Source organism: Oncorhynchus kisutch, linkage group LG10 (assembly GCF_002021735.2).
Source record: "Oncorhynchus kisutch isolate 150728-3 linkage group LG10, Okis_V2, whole genome shotgun sequence".
Lineage (NCBI taxonomy): Eukaryota > Metazoa > Chordata > Actinopteri > Salmoniformes > Salmonidae > Oncorhynchus > Oncorhynchus kisutch.
In genome coordinates, this window is record NC_034183.2 from 24,692,489 (window position 1) to 24,710,668 (window position 18,180).

At 42.6% G+C, this 18,180-nt stretch overlaps 1 protein-coding gene across 1 annotated transcript in view; it reads right to left on the reverse strand.

Moving 5' to 3' along the window:
- Positions 1-18,180, reverse strand: part of LOC109898786 (voltage-dependent R-type calcium channel subunit alpha-1E-like) — a 105,149-nt gene that overhangs the window by 37,120 nt on the left and 49,849 nt on the right. Inside the window, exons 7-14 of the mRNA XM_031832858.1 lie at positions 8,426-8,529; positions 8,054-8,169; positions 7,861-7,914; positions 6,020-6,097; positions 2,023-2,232; positions 1,772-1,884; positions 1,124-1,236; positions 56-187 (exon numbers count right to left, since the gene is read on the reverse strand). Of these exons, the coding sequence (XP_031688718.1) occupies positions 56-187; positions 1,124-1,236; positions 1,772-1,884; positions 2,023-2,232; positions 6,020-6,097; positions 7,861-7,914; positions 8,054-8,169; positions 8,426-8,529 (920 nt within the window). The remainder of the gene's footprint in view (positions 1-55; positions 188-1,123; positions 1,237-1,771; positions 1,885-2,022; positions 2,233-6,019; positions 6,098-7,860; positions 7,915-8,053; positions 8,170-8,425; positions 8,530-18,180) is intronic.

Consider the following 18,180-nt stretch of genomic DNA (forward strand, 5'->3'; position numbering starts at 1 on the left):
AGTCACATACACATATTTAGCAGATGTTATTGCGGGTGTAGCGAAATGCTTGTACCTGCCACCAAAGAGCTGCATGCCCAGCAGAGCAAAGACCAGGATGAAGAGGAAGAGGAGGAAAATGAGGCTGATGATTGATTTCATAGAATTCATCAGAGATACCACCAGGTTCCTCAGCGACGCCCAGTACCTGTCAATCGCAACCAACCAGAGGCGGGATTAGTTCCAATTTAATTCAGCCAAAATAAGAGACAATCAATTAATAAAAAATGTATCAATTTTGTTATTGTGAGAGTGAATCTATTTGCCACCAGCCTTGCAATGGACATATCTGCATATCTTACCCCTATCAACGTCACACCTATTGTAACGCTCGTCAAAATGGGTAGACCAAGGCGCAGCGTGATTTGGGTTCATCATAATTTATTTAAATGTGAACCAGCAACAAAACAATGAAGAGACACAAACAACCAAACAACCAAACAAACAAACAAACAAACAAATGTACAGCCTTGAAGAGCTCAAAAGCAACCGTACAAAAACAAGATCCCATAAACAACAGGTGGGAAAAGGCTGCCTAAATATGATCCCCAATCAGAGACAATGATAGACAGCTGCCTCTGATTGGGAACCATACCAGGCCAATATAGAAATACAAAAACTAGACTATGCATAGAAATAATAAACTAGAACACCCCCCAGTCAGGCCCTGACCATAGAAATAAAGTATTTCTATGGTCAGGACGTGACACCTATGTAACACCCAGCAACCTAAATCTAGGATATTGATACCTAGGTACCAGTGCTTGCTAGCAGGTTGACGTTTATTGTCATGAATCTTGCCCTGGAGGCAGAACTGAGCGATTTCCGCTTGATGGGCCAGTTGCAATGTTGAAGTTGGCTATTATCGTAAAGAATAATTTAAACAAAAATTACCCTTCATTTAATGTTAGGGTTAGGCATCCGGTCATGTGCCAGCAAGTTACCTTTTTGCAGAGCTGCCTCCAAGGCAAGATTCAAGACAATAAATGCCAACCTGCTGCTTGCTATGCGTTGCCTCATTGCATGCTGCAGGAATAATGTTATAAAGTAATAGGCAGGAGTAGTGAGGAGTCCTTGGACTAACTTGGTGATCTTGAATATCCTCAGCAGACGGAGCGCACGCAGCACACTGATGCCAAAGGACATGCCAGGCCTGAAGAATCCCCACATCACCTCAAAGATGCTTCCCACTATCACCTGTTAACAGACCCAGTAACAATATCACTGACAGCTGAAACACACCAACAGCAGCCTTCAACATACAGTAAACAGAGAGACAAAGACAAAGGATGTCTGTTTGCGCATGAGTGCAGAGGTGACAGTTTTATATAGTTGGTATACAGTGTCAGAAGTTACTTTTTTCATAACATGTTAGGATCATTTACGCTGCAGATCAGGAGAATTAGGTTAAGGTTAGGAAAAGGGTTAGGGTTATCCAGATGGGAATCAAACAAGCAACTTTTGACGTCACTTTGAGATAAGCTGTATCCCGTCTAGCCATGACCAGAGGTGACAGAAACAGAGACATTAACTGCACTTCATTAAACTAAATTATGCCCATCAGTGTTAATTTAATTAAGAAGTCTTTAAGTCACTGTCCAATGTTTTAAGTAAATAATTTCCTCTCACTCCCTCATAATGGGTGTAATGTTACAATCTATGTCCCTGTCTTTCCCTTCTGGCATGTTCTCTCCATGTTGGTTAGGGATGAAGGAGAAAAATAAAAACTCACCCCGCAGTCGAAGCGATTGAAGGCGGAGTGGAAGTAGAGTCTGGGTCCCAGGCTGTACATCTTTAAACACATTTCAGTGAGAAACAGACCCAGAAAGAGGAACTCTGCATAGTCTGAAATACGAACAACAACAACCCTCATGAACACAGTAAGAAACAAACATCTCAAAGATTAACGTCACCAGACATGATTTATTTTGGATGGAGATGATGGTACGTACCCGTGTGTGTGTGTGTGTGTGTGTGACTTACAGAGGAACACAGACAGCCAGTGGGGTTGGTTGTGATGGACAATGGCAACACAGAGTGTGTTGAGGGCCACCAGGCCCAGTACGGTCCAGTAGAAGATGTGTGTCTTCACCATGCGGCGGAGAGAGATCCGCAGCAGACGCTCCTTACGCTTCAAATAAGCGGTGGGTCCTCTCTTAGCACTCCTGATGCTGGCTCTGGTCATCGGGATGCCTAGAGGGGAGAGTCCAGTCAGGATCATAACTAAAATCACCCTAGTAGTAGAATGACAAATGCACATTTTCTTCTAGATCTTTTCTCTTTGAAACTTTTCACCTGCACAACAGAAACACTTTGTCCAGGCCTTCTCATCTATTTAGCTTAGCCACTGACTGTAACACGTAATGACGCCTGGAAATGATGAGCTGCCATTTCCAGTTTATTCCCAATACGCCAATGGCAATCTCCTCCTCTGTAATGAGTCTAATATGGAGGGGGTGCCTGCTGGCAGATCGTTCAACCATTCAGGATGTCAGTTACGAACCATTGTTCTTTTCAGTGGCTATGTACATACAGTACCAGTCATAAGTTTGGACACACCTACAGTACTCATTCAACGGTTGTTCTGTATTTTTACTATTTTCAACATTGTAGAATAATAGTGAGTACATCAAAACTATGAAATAACACATATGGAATCATGTAGTAACCAAAAAAGTGTTAAACAAATCAAAATATATTTTATCTTTGAGATTAAATTTGCCACCCTATGCTTCATTGACAGATTTGCACACTCTTGGCATTCTCTCAACCAGCTTCAACTGGAATGCTTTTCCAACAGTCTTGAAGGATTTCCCATATATCCTGAGCACTTGTTTTCCTTCACTCTGTGGTTCCAACTCATCCCAAACCATCTCAATTGGGTTAAGCTCATGATATTGTGGAGGTCAAGTCATCTGATGCAGCACTCCATCACTCTCCTTCTTGGTCAAATAGCCCTTACACAGCCTGAAGGTGTGTTGGGCGATTGTCCTGTTGAAAAACAAATTATAGTCCCAATAAGCACAAACCAGATGGGATGGCATATCGCTGCAGAATTCTGTGGTAGCTATGCTGGTTAAGTGTGCCTTGAATTCTAAATAAATCACAGACAGTGTCACCAGCAAAGCACACCCACACCATCACACCTCTTTCTCCATGCTTCACGGTGGGAACCACAAATTTGGAAAGCAACTGTTCACCTGCTCTGCGTCTCACAAAGACGAATTTGGACTCATCAGACTAAAGGACAGATTTCCGCCAGTCTAATGTCCATTGCTCGTGCTTCTCGGCCCAAGCAAGTCTCTTCTTATTATTGGTGTCCTTTAGTAGTGGTTTCTTTTCAGCAATTGGACCATGAAGGCCTGATTCATGCGGTCTTCTCTGAACAGTTGATGTTGAGATGTGTCTGTTACTTGTACTCTGTGAAGCATTTATTTGGGCTGCAATTTATGAGGCTGGTAACTCTAATGAATTTATCCTCTGCAGCAGAGGTAACTCTGGGTCATCCTTTCCTCTGGCGTTCCTCATGAGAGCCAGTTTCATCAAATCAAATTTTATTTTTGTCACATACACCAAGTACAACAGCTGTAGAAGTTACAGTGAAATGCTTACTTACAGGCCCTTAACCAACAATGCTTTAAGAAGTTTTAAGAAGTGTTAAGTAAAAAAAATGGACAATAAAAGTAACAAATAATTAAACGACAGCATTAAAAAAACAATAGCGGGGCTATAAACAGGGGGTACCGGTACAGAGTCAATGTGTGGGGGCACCGGTTAGTCGAGGTAATTGAGGTAATATGTACATGCAGGTAGAGTTAAAGTGACTATGCATATATAATAAACAGAGAGTAGCAGCAGTGTAAAAGAGGGGTCTGGGTAGCCCTTTGATTAGCTGTTCAGCAGTCTTATGGCTTGGGGGTAGAAGCTGTTTAGAAGCCTTTTGGACCTCGACTTGGCACTGTGGTACCGCTTGCCGTGCGGTAGCAGAGAGAAAAGTCTATAACTAGGGTGGCTGGAGTCTGACAATTTTCAGGAGCCTTCCTCTGACACCGCCTGGTATAGAGGTCCTGGATGGCAGGAAGTTTGGCCCCTGTGATGTACTGGGCCATACACACTACCCTCTGTAGTGTCTTGCGGTCAGAGGCCAAGCAGTTGCCATACCAGGCAGCGATGCAACCAGTCAGGATTCTCTCAACGGTGCAGCTGTAGAACCTTTTGAGGATCTGAGGACACATGTCAAATCCTTTCAGTCTCCTGAGGGGGAATAGGTGTTGTCATGCCCTCTTCACGACTGTCTTAGTGTGTTTTGACCATGATAGTTTGTTGGTGATGTGGACACCAAGGAACTTGAAGCTCTCAACCTGCTCCACTGCAGCCCCATCGATGAGAATGGGGGCGTGCTCATTCCTCCTTTCCCTGTAGCCAACAATCCTCTCCTTTGCCTTGATCATGTTGAGGGAGAGGTTGTTGTTCTGGCACCACAAGGCCAGGTGTCTGACCTCCTCCCTATAGGCTGTCTCATCGTTGTCGGTGATCAGGCCTACCACTGTTGTGTCATTGGCAACTTGATGATGGTGTTGGAGCCGTGCCTGGCCATGCAGTCATGAGTGAACAGGGACTACAGGAGGGGACTGAGCATGCACCCCTGAGGGGCCCCCGTGTTGAGGATCAGCGGGGCGGATGCGTTGTTACCTACCCTTACCACCTAGGGGCGGCCCGTCAGGAAGTCCAGGATCAAGTTGCAGAGGGAGACGTGTAGTCCCAGGGTTCTTAGCTTAGTGATGCACTTTAAGGGCACTATGGTGTTGAACGCCTTAATATTCTTGGGCACAGGGACTATGGTGGTCTGCTTGAAACATGTTGGTATTGCAGACTCAGTCAGTGACAGGTTGAAAATGTCAGTGAAGACACTTGCCAGTTGGTCAGTGCATGCTCGGAGTACACGTCCTGGTAATCCGTCTGGCTCTGCGGCCTTGTGAATGTTGACCTGTTTAAAGGTCACATCAGCTACAGAGAGCGTGATCGCACAGTTGTCCGGAACAGCTGATGCTCTCATGCATGTTTCAGTGTTACTTGCCTCGAAGCGAGCATAGAAGTAATTTAGCTCGTCTGGTAGGCTTGTGTCACTGGGCAGCTCGCGGCTGTGCTTCCCTTTGCAGTCTTAATAGTTTGCAAGCCCTGCCACATCCAACGAGCGTCGGAGCCAGTGTAGCATGATTCAATCTTAGTCCTATATTGAACTTTTGCCTGTTTGACGGTTCGTCGGAGGGCATAGCGGGATTTCTAATAAGCTTAGAGTCCCACTCCTTGAAAGCGGCAGCTCTATCCTTTAGCTCAGTGCGGATGTTGCTTGTAATCCATGGCTTCTGGTTGGTTCATCATAGCGCATGATGGTTTTTGCGACTGCACTTGAAGAAACTTTCAAAGTTCTTGACATGTACCTGATTGACTGACATTCATGTCTTGAAGTAATGATGGACTGTCATTTCTGTTTGCCATAATTTTTTATGCCATAATATGGATTTGGTCTTTTCCAAAGAGAGCGATCTTCTGTATACCACCCCTTCCTTGTTACAACACAACTGATTGGCTCAAACGCATTAAGAAGGAATGAAATTCCACAAAACAACTTTTAACGAGGGACACCTGTTAATTGAAATGCATTCCAGGTGACTACCTCATTCAGCTGGTTGAGAGAATGACAAGAGTGAGCAAAGCTGTCATCAAGGCAAAGGGTGGCTACTTTGAAGATTCTCAAATATAAAGTATATTTTGATTTGTTTAACACTTTTTTGGTTACTTCATGATTCAATATGTGTTATTTCATAGTTTTGATGTCTTCACTATAATTCTACAATGTAGAAAATAGTGCAAATAAAGAAAAACCCTTGAATGACTAGGTGTGTCACTGTGTACACACACACTCACTCACTCACTCACTCACTCACTCACTCACTCACTCACTCACTCACTCACTCACCCACAGAAGAGATGTCACCATACTGCTGGTCCAGTCCTCTCCTCTCCTCTCTCCTCTTGATTGTGGCCCTCTTCAGCACTGCGGCCAAAGGTTTCACATTGTCAGCCCACAGAAAGCACAGCCAAAACACAACATTTATGACACTCCAGCACAGAGAACGTGTCAGGACACACACAAGTAGATATATAAGACCATGAGGGTATTACTAACGAGGTGAGAAGAAAATGGAGAAAATAATAAACACATTTACATGCCACTGTGTTTGGTGTTTTGGGTATTGTAAAACAAGGGCAAAACAGATGCCTTTAGTAAACATGGGTAAGAGCATACATCAACATGATGTTAATAAGATATGCAGAACGATGAACCCGACTAAACTACAACTAATTGTTGTTGTTGTTGGTTCTATTCTCTCGGCTATAGCCCACACTCACAGTACGTTTATATGGAGATCACTGGTGCAATGTCTAATTTTAGCCATATCATACTAAAGAGTGGTTTTGAAGCACACATATAATTCTATATGTCCCTAACGGGGAAAATACAATGAATTATCAGGGTGAGATGAGCTGTTCCTCCATCCTCTCCTACACCCCCACCACATTTTGGTATTGATCTAATTGATTTATTCATATTTACCTTGACTTTCCCCCTTTTAATAAGCCACTGCACCAATATTCATAGGAGTGTTTGCATGAGGCACACACTGGCTGCATCCGGTCATTGCATTTCAGTTGCTAAGGCAACATCGGCACACTCCTTAAACTAGAGTAGACTAATGCATCTTCTGCATTTACAGCTACTTTTTGTTTTCTGGTGCCGAGTTTTATTTTTGGAGGTCAGAATGTCTCGTGGTTCATTAGGAAGTGGGTTTGTGGAACAATAGCTAGGACTATTTTAGCGTTCATGTCAGATTCAGTTGTTGCAAAGGAACAAAAGATGGCAAGGATTTGTAGAATAGAAGTTGTTCCTCACCATGGTTACCGCTTGTATTCCATTCAGACAGCCTCGTGGGAGCTGTCAATCAACATTTAATAAAAACGATTTGTTTGTTGGGGGGGGGGGGGGATCATGCTTCACTTGATATGGTCATAGCTTTGTGTACTGTAGGTGTCTGGTAGGTTTAAAAGTCCATATTGGTAGTGATGTACCAGAGGTGATTGCTTTTGGGGGTACAGCATGCACAGTCCTCAATAGTCCTAAGTAAAGTTGTTTTTGAAGTGCACCACACCAGAAGCAACAACAACAGTATTTTAGGAATAGCTGTTCTTATGAAGATTTGCATCTAAATATGTCTTTGGTATACATACAGTATATATCATGATTATACACAAGCCCAGAGACATATACATACAGGAGAACACACACGTTTAGAGTCTTGGGAGACAAAACTTCTCAAAATATTTACACTCTTATGAGAAAGTAAATTACTGTCACAGTCAACCAAACAGATAGTACTGTACGTTCCAACACTCAATGACACACAATTGATACATTTAATACTTCAGGAGAGTCTGACAACACCTATTCTTTCTCCCTAGCACTTACCTACGTAATACAATGTTATTTATGCATCACACACAGTATGATATTAATAAATGAACAATTCTTACAAAATGAAATGTTTTCTACGAATTATGTATTTCAATGTAGGCCTATGTTATAGTTATGTTTACAACATGTGGTTGACAGTCTTAGAGGACAAGAAGATGATAATGAATCCATTCAGATATTCATGGCTTTAAAACAGAATCCCATAAATCCTGTACAGACAGATTAACTGTAAACTATGTAGTGATGTAAAGACAACATAACCAATCGGGCCATCTTTCCAGTCTTACCATCAAGAGCAGACGGTCCTGAATTCTTATTATCCTCTGCAAGCATCACCTCCTCTGCAAAGCAGACCCAACAAAGAAGTCTGATTCATACAGTAGAAACTTAAATATCAAGGAGATTGTGCTTCAGAGGTAACCTTTCAAAAGCAGGACGTGAATTAGATCTATAGTGTGGTACAGATAGTGGTTTCAGTACCTGCTTTGTCAATCCAGGCCCGGTAGCCATTGAGTTCCCTCTCAATCTGCTGTTGCCTCCGCAGCTTCATGAACGCCCTGCGGTTCTCCACCCGCTCCCTCTCTTTGGCAAACTCTCTGCAGGCCAAAATCAACAGGAGATAATGACTATTCTTAGACATGTTGTTCAGCGCTGACCTGACCTCCCTCATCATTCAGACACCAGGGGAGAGAACGGGGGGTACTCAACCCTTGTCTCCTTTACATGCAGTTAATTAGAGTAGATTGTGAGTCAACCTTTTATATAAAACTAATTAACTTGTGCAGACAGTGACAGTGTGTATTAAAGCTGTCAGCCACCCCAGCACAATGTGATGCTGTAACGTCGACTCACCCTGAGAGCACTCCCAATACCAGGTTCAACACGAAGAAGGAGCCAATGATTATCAGAGGGATGAAGTACATGCAGTTCCAAGTGGGGCCTAAAGCATCATTGGTCTGTGGAGATACAAAACAAAGAGCTGACAATGAAGCGCACTGTATTATTATACTGTATATACAAAGTATTTACACCCCTTGACTTTTCACACATTTTGTTGTGTTACAGCCTGAATTTAAAATGGATTCAATTGATAGTTTTTTCACTTGCCTTCACCCAATACCTCATCATTTCAAAGTGGAAAGTTGTTGTTTTTTACAAATCAATTAACAATTATAATATGAAATGTCTTGAGTCAATAAGTATTCAACCCCTTTGTTATGGTAAGCCTAAATAAGGAGTAAACATTTGCTTATCAAGTCACATAATAAATTGTATGGATTAACTCTATCAATAATAGTGTTTAAAAATCCTTTTTAAATGATTACCTCATCTCTGTACTCCACACAAACAATTACAGTGCATTTGGAAAGTATTCAGACCCATTGACTTTTCCTACATTTTGTTACGTTACAGCCCGAATCAGAAATATTTTTTTTTTTAAATGTCCTTCATCAATCTACACACAATACTCTATAATTACAAAGCAAAAACATGTATTTATACATTTTTACAAATGTAAAAAAAATAAACATCTGAAATATCACATTTACATAAGTATTCAGACCCTTTACTAAGTACTTTGTTGAAGCACATTTGGCAGCGATTACAGCCTCACATCTTCTTGGATATGAAGCTACAAGCTTGGCGCAGCTGTATTTGGGGAGTTTCTCCCATTCTTCTCTGCAGATCCTCTCAAGCTCTGCCAGGTTGGATGGGGAGCGTTGCTGTACAGCTATTTTCAGGTCTCTCCAAGGATGTTTCAAGTCCAGGCTTTGGCTGGGCAACTCAAGGACATTCAGAAACTTGTCCCGAAGCCACTCCTGCGTTGTCTTGCCTGTGTGCTTAGGGTCGTTGTCCTGTTGGATAGTGAACCTTTGCCCCCAGTCTGAGGTCATGAGCGCTCTGGAGCAGTTTTCCATCAAGGATGTCCCTGTACTTTGCTCCATTCATCTTTCCCCTTGATCCTGACTTGTCTCCTAGTCCCTGCCTCTAAAAAACATCCCCACAGCATGTTGCTGCCACAACCATGCTTCACCGTAGGGATGGTGCCAGGTTTTCTCCAGATGTGACGCTTGGCATTCAGGCCAAAGAGTTCAATCTTGGTTTCATCAGACCAGAAAATCTTGTTTCTCATGGTCTGAAAGCTCTTAGGTGCTGTTTGGAAAACTCTAAGCGGGCTGTCATGTGCCTTTTACAGAGGAGTAGCTTCTGTCTGGCCACTCTACCACAAAGGCCTGATTGGTGGAGAGCTGCGGAGATGGGTGTCTTTCTGAAAGGTTCTCCCATCTCCACATAGGAACTCTGGAGCTCTGTCAGAGTGACCATTGGGTTCTTGGTCACCTCCCTGACCAAGGCTCTTCTCTCCCAATTGCTCAGTTTGGGCAGGCGGCCAGCTCTCGGAAGAGTCTTTGTGGTTCCTAACTTCTTCCATTTAAGAATGATGGAGGCCACTGTGTTCTTGGGGACCTTCAATGCTGCAGACATTTTTTGGTACCCTTCCCCAGATCTGTAACTCGACACAATCCTGTTTCGGAGTTCTACGAACAATTCCTTCGACCCCATGGCTTGTTTTTTGCTCTGACGTGCACTGTCAACTGTGGGACCTTATATAGACAGGTGTGTGCCTTTCCAAATCATGTCCAATCAATTGAATTTACAACAGGTGGACTCCAATTAAGTTATGGAAACAGCTCAAGGATGATCAATGGAAACAGGATGCAGCTGAGCTCAATTTCGAGTCATTGCAAAGGGTCTGAATATTTACTTAAATAAGGTATGTCTGTTTGTTTTTTAACACATTAGCAAACCTGTTTCCACTTTGTCGTTATGGGATACTGTGTGTAGGTTGATGAGGAAATAAATATATTTAATCCATTTTAGAAAAAGGCTGTACGGTAACAAAATGTAGAAAAAGTCAAGGGGTCTGAATACTTTCCGAATGCACTGTATTTTTAAGGTCCCACATTCGAGCAGTGAATGACAAACACAGATTCTACCACAAAGACCAGGGAGGTATTCCAATGCCTCACAAAGAAGGGCACCTATTGGTAGATGGGTAAAAAAAAAGACATTGAATATCCCTTTGAGCATGGTGAAGTTATTAATTACACTTTGGATAGTGCATCATACACACCCAGTCACTACAAAGACAGGCGTCCTTGTTAACTCAGTTGCTGGACAGGAAGGAAACCACTCAGGGATTTCACCAGGCCAATAGTGACTTCAAAACAGTTACAGAGTTTAATAGCTGTGATAGGAGAAAAGGATGGAGGATGAATCAACAACATTGTAGTTACTTCACAATAATAACCTAATTGACAGAGTGAAAAGAACAAAGCTTGTACAGAATCCAAATAATCCAAAGAGTCCATTCTGTTTGTGATAAGGCACTAAAGTAAAACTGCAAAAAATGTGGCAAAGAAATGTACTTTATGTCCTGAATACAAAGCGTTATGTTTGGGGCAAATCCAACATATCACTGAGTACCACACTTCATATTTTCAAGCATGGTGCTGGCTGCATCATGCTATAGGTATGCTTGTCATCGGCAAGGACTAGGAAGTTTTTTCTGATAAAAATAAATGGAATATGGCTAAGCACAGGCCAAATCCTAGAGGAAAACCTGATTCAGTCTGCTTTCCAACACAAGGCCAAATGTAATGGCCTTGAATTGGACAAATAATTTTTTGTCGAACAGCTCTCATCCCCGTCGTTCGCTGGAGAAAGAGACAGAGATTTCGCGGAAGGAGATCTGGGTGCCTTGTGAGGATCAGGCGACAAGTGGCCTTTGCCATCCATATTGTTAGCAAACATACAATCCCTGGAAAAGAAATGGAATGAACTAAAAGCACATATATTCTACCAACGGGACATTAAAAACTGTAACCTTATGTTTCACCGAGTCGTGGCTGAACGACGACATTAATAACATACAGCTGGCGGGTTATAGACTCTATCGGCGGGATAGAACAGCAGCATCTGGTAAGACATGGGGTGGCGGTGCATGTATATTTGGAAACAACAACTGGTGCACGATATCTAAGGAAGTCTCAAGGTTTTTCTCACCTGAGGTAGAGTACTTCATGATAAGCTGTAGACCACACTATCTACCAAGAGAGTTTTCATCTGTATTTTTGTAGCTGTCTGCATGCCTCTGTTAGCAATTTATGTTATTCTTAATTACACAAACTCTGAAGCAAATAAGGGGAAGAAAAATAGGTTAATTTGAAAAAGACAAATCAAGATATGCTGAGAGGTACAGTTGAAGTCAGAAGTTTACATACACTTAGGTTGGAGTCATTAAAACTAGTTTTTCAACCACTCCACAAATTTCTTGTTAACAAACCATAGTTTTGGCAAGTCGGTTAGGACAGTTAGGCATGACAGACGTCATTTTTCCAAGAATTGTTTACAGACAGATTATTTCACTTATAACTCACTGTATCACAATTCCAGTGGGTCAGAAGTTTACATACACTAAGTTGACTGTGCCTTCAAACAGCTTGGAAAATTCCAGAAAATGATGTCATGGCTTTAGAAGCTTCTGATAGGCTAATTGACATTATTCAAGGTCTACCTTCAAACTCAGTGCCTCTTTGCTTGACATCATGAGAAAATCAAAAGAAATCAGCCAAGACCTCAGACAAATATTGTAGACCTCCACAAGTCTGGTTCATCCTTGGGAGCAATTTCCAAACGCATTAAGATACCACGTTCATATGTACAAACAATAGTACGCAAGTATAAACACCATGGGACCACGTAGCCATCATACCGCTCAGGAAGGAGACGCGTCTCCCAAGAGATGAGCTTTCTTTGGTGCAAAAAGTGCAAATCAATCCCAGAACAATAGCAAAGGACCTTGTGAAGATGCTGGAGGGAACAGGTACAAAATTATCTATATCCACAGTAAAACGAGTCCTATATCGACATAACCTGAAAGGAAGAAGACACTGATCCAAAACCACCATAAAAAGCCAGACAATTGTTTGCAGCTGCACATGTTGACAAAGATCTTACCTTTTGGAGAAATGTCCTCTGGTCTGATGAAACAAAAAATAACTGTTTGGCCATAATGACCATCGTCATGTTTGGAGGAAAAAGGGGGAGGCTTGCAAGCCAAAGGACACCATCCCAATCATGAAGCATCGGGGTGCCAGCATCATGTTGTGGGGGTGCTTTGCTGCAGGAGGGACTGGTACACTTCACAAAACAGATGGCATCATGAGGTAGGAAAATTATGTGGATATATTGAAGCAACATCTCAAGACATCAGTCAGGAAGTTAAAGCTTGGTCGCAAATGGGTCTTCCAAATGGACAATGACCCCAAGCATACCTCCAAAGTTGTGGAAAATGGCTTAAGGACAACAAACTCAAGGTATTGGAGTGGCCATCACAAGGATGGCAAGGATGCCTACAAACCTGACTCAGTTACACTAGCTCTGTCAGGAGGAATGGGCCAAAATTCCCTTGTGGAGGGCTACCCGAAACGGTTGACCCAAGTTAAACAATTTAATGGCAATGCTACCAAATACTAATTGTGTGTATGTAAACTTCTGACCCACTGGAAATGTGATGAAAGAAATAAAAGCTGAAATAGATCATTTTCTGCTATTATTCTGACATTTCATACTCTTAAAATAAAGTGGTGATCCTAACTGACCTAAGACATGGAATTTTTACAGGGATTAAATGTTAGGAATTGTGAAAAACTGAGTTTAAATGTATTTGGCTAAGATGTATGTAAACTTCCAACTTCAACTGTAGATGTTCAGTCTCCCCTGTCCTCAGCTTTTCTCAAACGAACAAAGGAACAGGATGCCATTTATAACCCCCCACCCCAGCCTGGGGTTGACCAATCAGAAGTCCTTGCAGTCCAACTGGCCAATGGCCAATTAACAAGTATCCTGCTCCCGACTCAATGTACAGAACATAGCACAAGTAGCACTGAGTTCAGGAGTGACATTCCACAGATCCTAAACAGATGTTGAACTGAAACCCAACTCCTATTTACATTTCCCTATTGACCATTAGTACTATATTTAGATATTACTACTCTCGTCCTCTCATCCTCTCAAACTCTGTGTTGTGTATTTATCCTCTAAATATTCTTATACCACCACAGACCGATGCTTGCACCAAGACAACACTCAATGAGCTGTATACCACCATAAGCAAACAGGAAAATGCTTAAATCAGTTTTACCTAATTTCTATCAGCATGATAAATGTGCAGCCTGAGGAAAAAAAACTCCAGACCACCTTTACTCAACACATAGAGATGCGTACAAAGCTCTCCCTCACCCTCCATTTGGCAAATCTGACCATAATTCTATCCTCCTGATTCCTGCTTACAAGCAAAAATTAAAGCAGGAAGCACCAGTGGTCAGATGAAGCAGGTGCTAAACTACAGGACTGTTTTGCTAGCCCAGACTGGAATATGTTCCAGGATTCTTCCGATGGCACCACATCAGTCACTGGCTTCATCAATAAGTGCATCGATGACGTCGTCCCCACAGTGACTGTACGTACATACCCCAACCAGAAGCCATAGATTACAGGCAACATCCGCACTGAGCTAAAGGGTAGAGCTGCCGCTTTCAAGGAGCAGGCCTCTAACCCAGAAGCTTATAAGAAATCCCGCTATGCCCTCCGACGAACCATCAAAGCGTCAATACAGGACTGAGATCGAATCGTACTACACCGGCTCCAATGCTCGTCTGATGTGGCAGGGCTTGCAAACCATTACAGACTACAAAGGGAAGCACAGCCGAGAGCTGCCCAGTGACACGAGCCTACCAGACTAGCTAAATAACTTCACTGCTTGCTTCGAGGCAAGTAACACCGAAACATGCATGAGAGCATCAGCTGTTCTGGATGACTGTGTAATCACGCTCTCCGCAGCCAATGTGAGTAAGACCTTGAAAAAGGTCAACATTCACAAGACTGCAGGGCCAGACAGATTACCAGGACGTGTACTCCAAGCATGCGCTGACCAAATTGCATGTGTCTTCACTGACATTTTCAACCTCTCCCTGTCTGAGTCTGTAATACCAACATGTTTCAAGCAGAACACCATAGTTGTTGTGCCCAAGAACACTAAGGTAACCTGCCTAAATGACTACCAACCCGTAGCACTCACGTCTGTAGCCATGAAGTGCTTTGAAAGGCTGGTCATGGCTCACATCAACACCATTATCCCAGAAACCCTAGACCCATTCCAATTTGCATACCGCCCCCAACATATCCACAGGATACAATCTCTATTGCACTCCACACTGCCCATTGACACCTGGACAAAAGGAACATCTATATGAGAAATCTATTAATTGACAACAGCTCAGTGTTCAACACCATAGTGCCCTCAAAGCTCATCACTAAGCTAAGGACCCTGGGACTAAACACTTCCCTCTCCAACTGGATCCTGGACTTCCTGATGGGTCGCCCCCAGGTGGTAAGGGTAGGTAACAACATATCCACCATGCTAATCCTCAACACGGGGACCCTCAGGGGTGCGTGCTCAGTCCCCTCCTGTACTCCTGATCACCGACAACGATGGGACAGCCTGTAGGGAGGAGGTCAGAGACTTGGCTGTGTTGTGCCAGAACAACAACCTCTCCCTCAACATGATCGAGACAAAGAAGATGATTGTTGACTACAGGAAAAGGAGGACCGAGCACGCCCCCATTCTCATCGACGGGGCTGTAGTGGAGCAGGTCGAGAGTTTCAAGTTCCTTGGTGTCCACATCACCAACAAACTAACATGGTCCAAGCACACCAAGACAGTTATGAAGTGGGCACGACAAAACCTTTTCCCTCTCAAGAGACTGAAAAGATTTGGCATGGGCCCTCAGATCCTCAAAAGGTTCTACAGCTGCACCATTGAGAGCATTATGATCTACTGGTTGCAAGGCACTAAAGAGGGTAATGCGTACGGCCCAGTACACCACTGGGTCAAAGATTCCTGCTATCCAGGACCTCTATACCAGGTGGTGTCAGAGGAAGGCCCTAAAAATTGTCCAGCCACCGTAGTCATATACTGTTCTCTCTGTTACCGCATGGCAAGCGGTACCGGAGTACCAGTGTAGGTCCAAGAGGCTTCTAAACAGATTCTACCCCCAAGTCACAAAACTCCTGAACATCTAATCAAATGGCTACCCAGAATATTTGCATTGCCCCCCCCTCCCACACTGCTGCTACTCTCTGTTATGATCTATGCATAGTCACTTTAACTCTACCTACATGTACATATCACCTCAATTACCTCGACTAACCGTTGCCCCCGCACATTGACTCTGTACCGGTACCCCTGTATATAGACTCGCTATTGTTATTTTAATGCTGCTCATTAATTATTTGTTACTTTTATTATTATTTTTTTTGTAGTTATTTTCTTAAAACTGCCTTGTTGGTTAAGGGCTTGTAAGTAAGCATTTCACTGTAAGGTAATACCTTTTTGTATTCGGCACATGTGACAAATAACATTTGATTTGATTTGAAAAATACACTGGAGTGGTTTATCAAGACAAAATTGAATGTTCCAGAGTGACCTAGTCACAGTTTTGACTTAAATCAGCTTTGCAATATATGGCAAGACTTGAAAATGGCTGTCTAGCAATGATCAACAACTAACTTGACAGAGCTTGAAGAATAAATAAATAAATAATGTGCAAAGCTCTTAGAGACTTACCCAGAAATACTTACCCAGTAATCACTGCCAAAGGTTATTCTAACATGTATTGACTCAGGGGGTTGAATACTTATCTAATCAAGATATATTAGTGTTTAATTTTTCATAAATGTTTTAAAATAGTTTTTTCTTCCATTTTGACATTACAGTATTTTGTGTAGATCGTTTACAAAAAATGAGAATTAAATCAATTTGAATCCCACTTTGTAACACAACAAAATGTGGAAAAGGTCAAGGGGTATGAATACTTTCTGAAGGCTCTGTCCCAACCCAATAAATGGAGCCCCCGTGTTGTTCAACACCTGAGATCCATGAGTGTAAATCAAGTTACAGTCCTTTCTCAAGACAGGATTTAACCCTATATGGACATGCATGTCTTTGGCTCTGTTCCTTCCTACAGTCAGAGATGATTTATCCACTAATAAGAATGTGACGCCATGGGAGAGGAACCCGTGGCAGGTGTTGAGGCAGTGCAGAGCTACCTATGGAGATGTGAACAGTGTGGGCTACAGTACAGAGACCCTCCACACACCCTGAGTGCCAGAGGACAGAGGTGTTGCTGCAGGTGTCAACATTCCTCATCTCCAACAGCTCTCTCAATTATTGGTGCTACACATGTATGTGGTGAAAAACTAGAAACCTGCCCTTGTATTCATTATCATCTAAAGGTGGTGTTAACAAGATCCCAAGCAATTGCTTACAAGTCAACATGGTTATGACTAGCTCTTGACTCAAGCCAGTGTAAAACGTACTGGCTTTTGTTCCATTGACCTGCGGACCACCTTGTTTATGTGCTGCTACACCTTGGGGAGCTCAGGGCTTTGTCAGATAGTGGTAGTTTTTAACAAGCTATTAGGATGTACCACAGTCATGAGCTAGGCAGAGGCTAGCTGACTGACTACAGGAATGAAACCGAGTTCAAACACACATCCCCAGTCTCACAGTTACACACATCTTTCTATTACTTACTGAGGCCAGAGAGCCTATTCTGTTCTCTACCGCCATGTGACATGTTCCCTTGTCCACGATTCGTCAAAAATCGTAATGGAATTTGAATCTGAACTTCGGGAACATAATACAGGACTATAGTGTAGATACTGGGAAAATCTGAAACTGAAAACCAAGTTCACCTGTGTTAAATAAGAGACAGAGAGAAATAGTATTGATTAGCTCTGGGCCAACATGAGAGGGGAAAGTGGATCAGGTACGGCAGTAAGTGGATTCTGTATCAGAGAATGCAATGAAAACAATAGAAAAGAGAAGCATGTGTACTCAACTTTGTTTTAGCAGAATGCAATGAAGTGGGTGGCATGGTTTGTTTGTGAGTGACTTACTGAATGAGTCAGAGTCTGTGTGCACGTGTATGTTTGACTGAGTGTGTGTGTCTGTGTACAGTACGTGCATACGGTGTGTGTTCCTGTAGAAAGGAATATGAAACAGCAAACAGTATTAGAGAGTCTGCGGGCCTTTTTAACCAGAGCAGGCTCACATTCTCTCCTTCCACTGTCTTTCTTCACTCCATAATAAATTCCATTCACCATAATGTATGTCAACATAATACAATCAAGGCAGCACTAAATCTGCTTCCATCAACTTAAATAAAGAACCATGAAAGCAGTGAGCAGAAAGTATGGCCTGGCATCTATGCTCTGTGGGTAGGCCAACCATAAACTGTGCTACACTGGTGGCCAAGCAGTGAAAAGTACATCTTTAATTCAAATCAATCAAATGTATTTTCCACTACCTTACTGAAGATGTGTTAAGGTAATATTCCTGTGAATCTCAATCCCAGGATATCTATGATTGTAACTGCATGATTCCCTGGTGAGATCAGTGGTTTCCAGAGGTTGTCTAGCTATATTGTTATTGACTATGTTTTGTTCATTCCATGTGTAACTCTGTGTTGTTGTATGTGTCG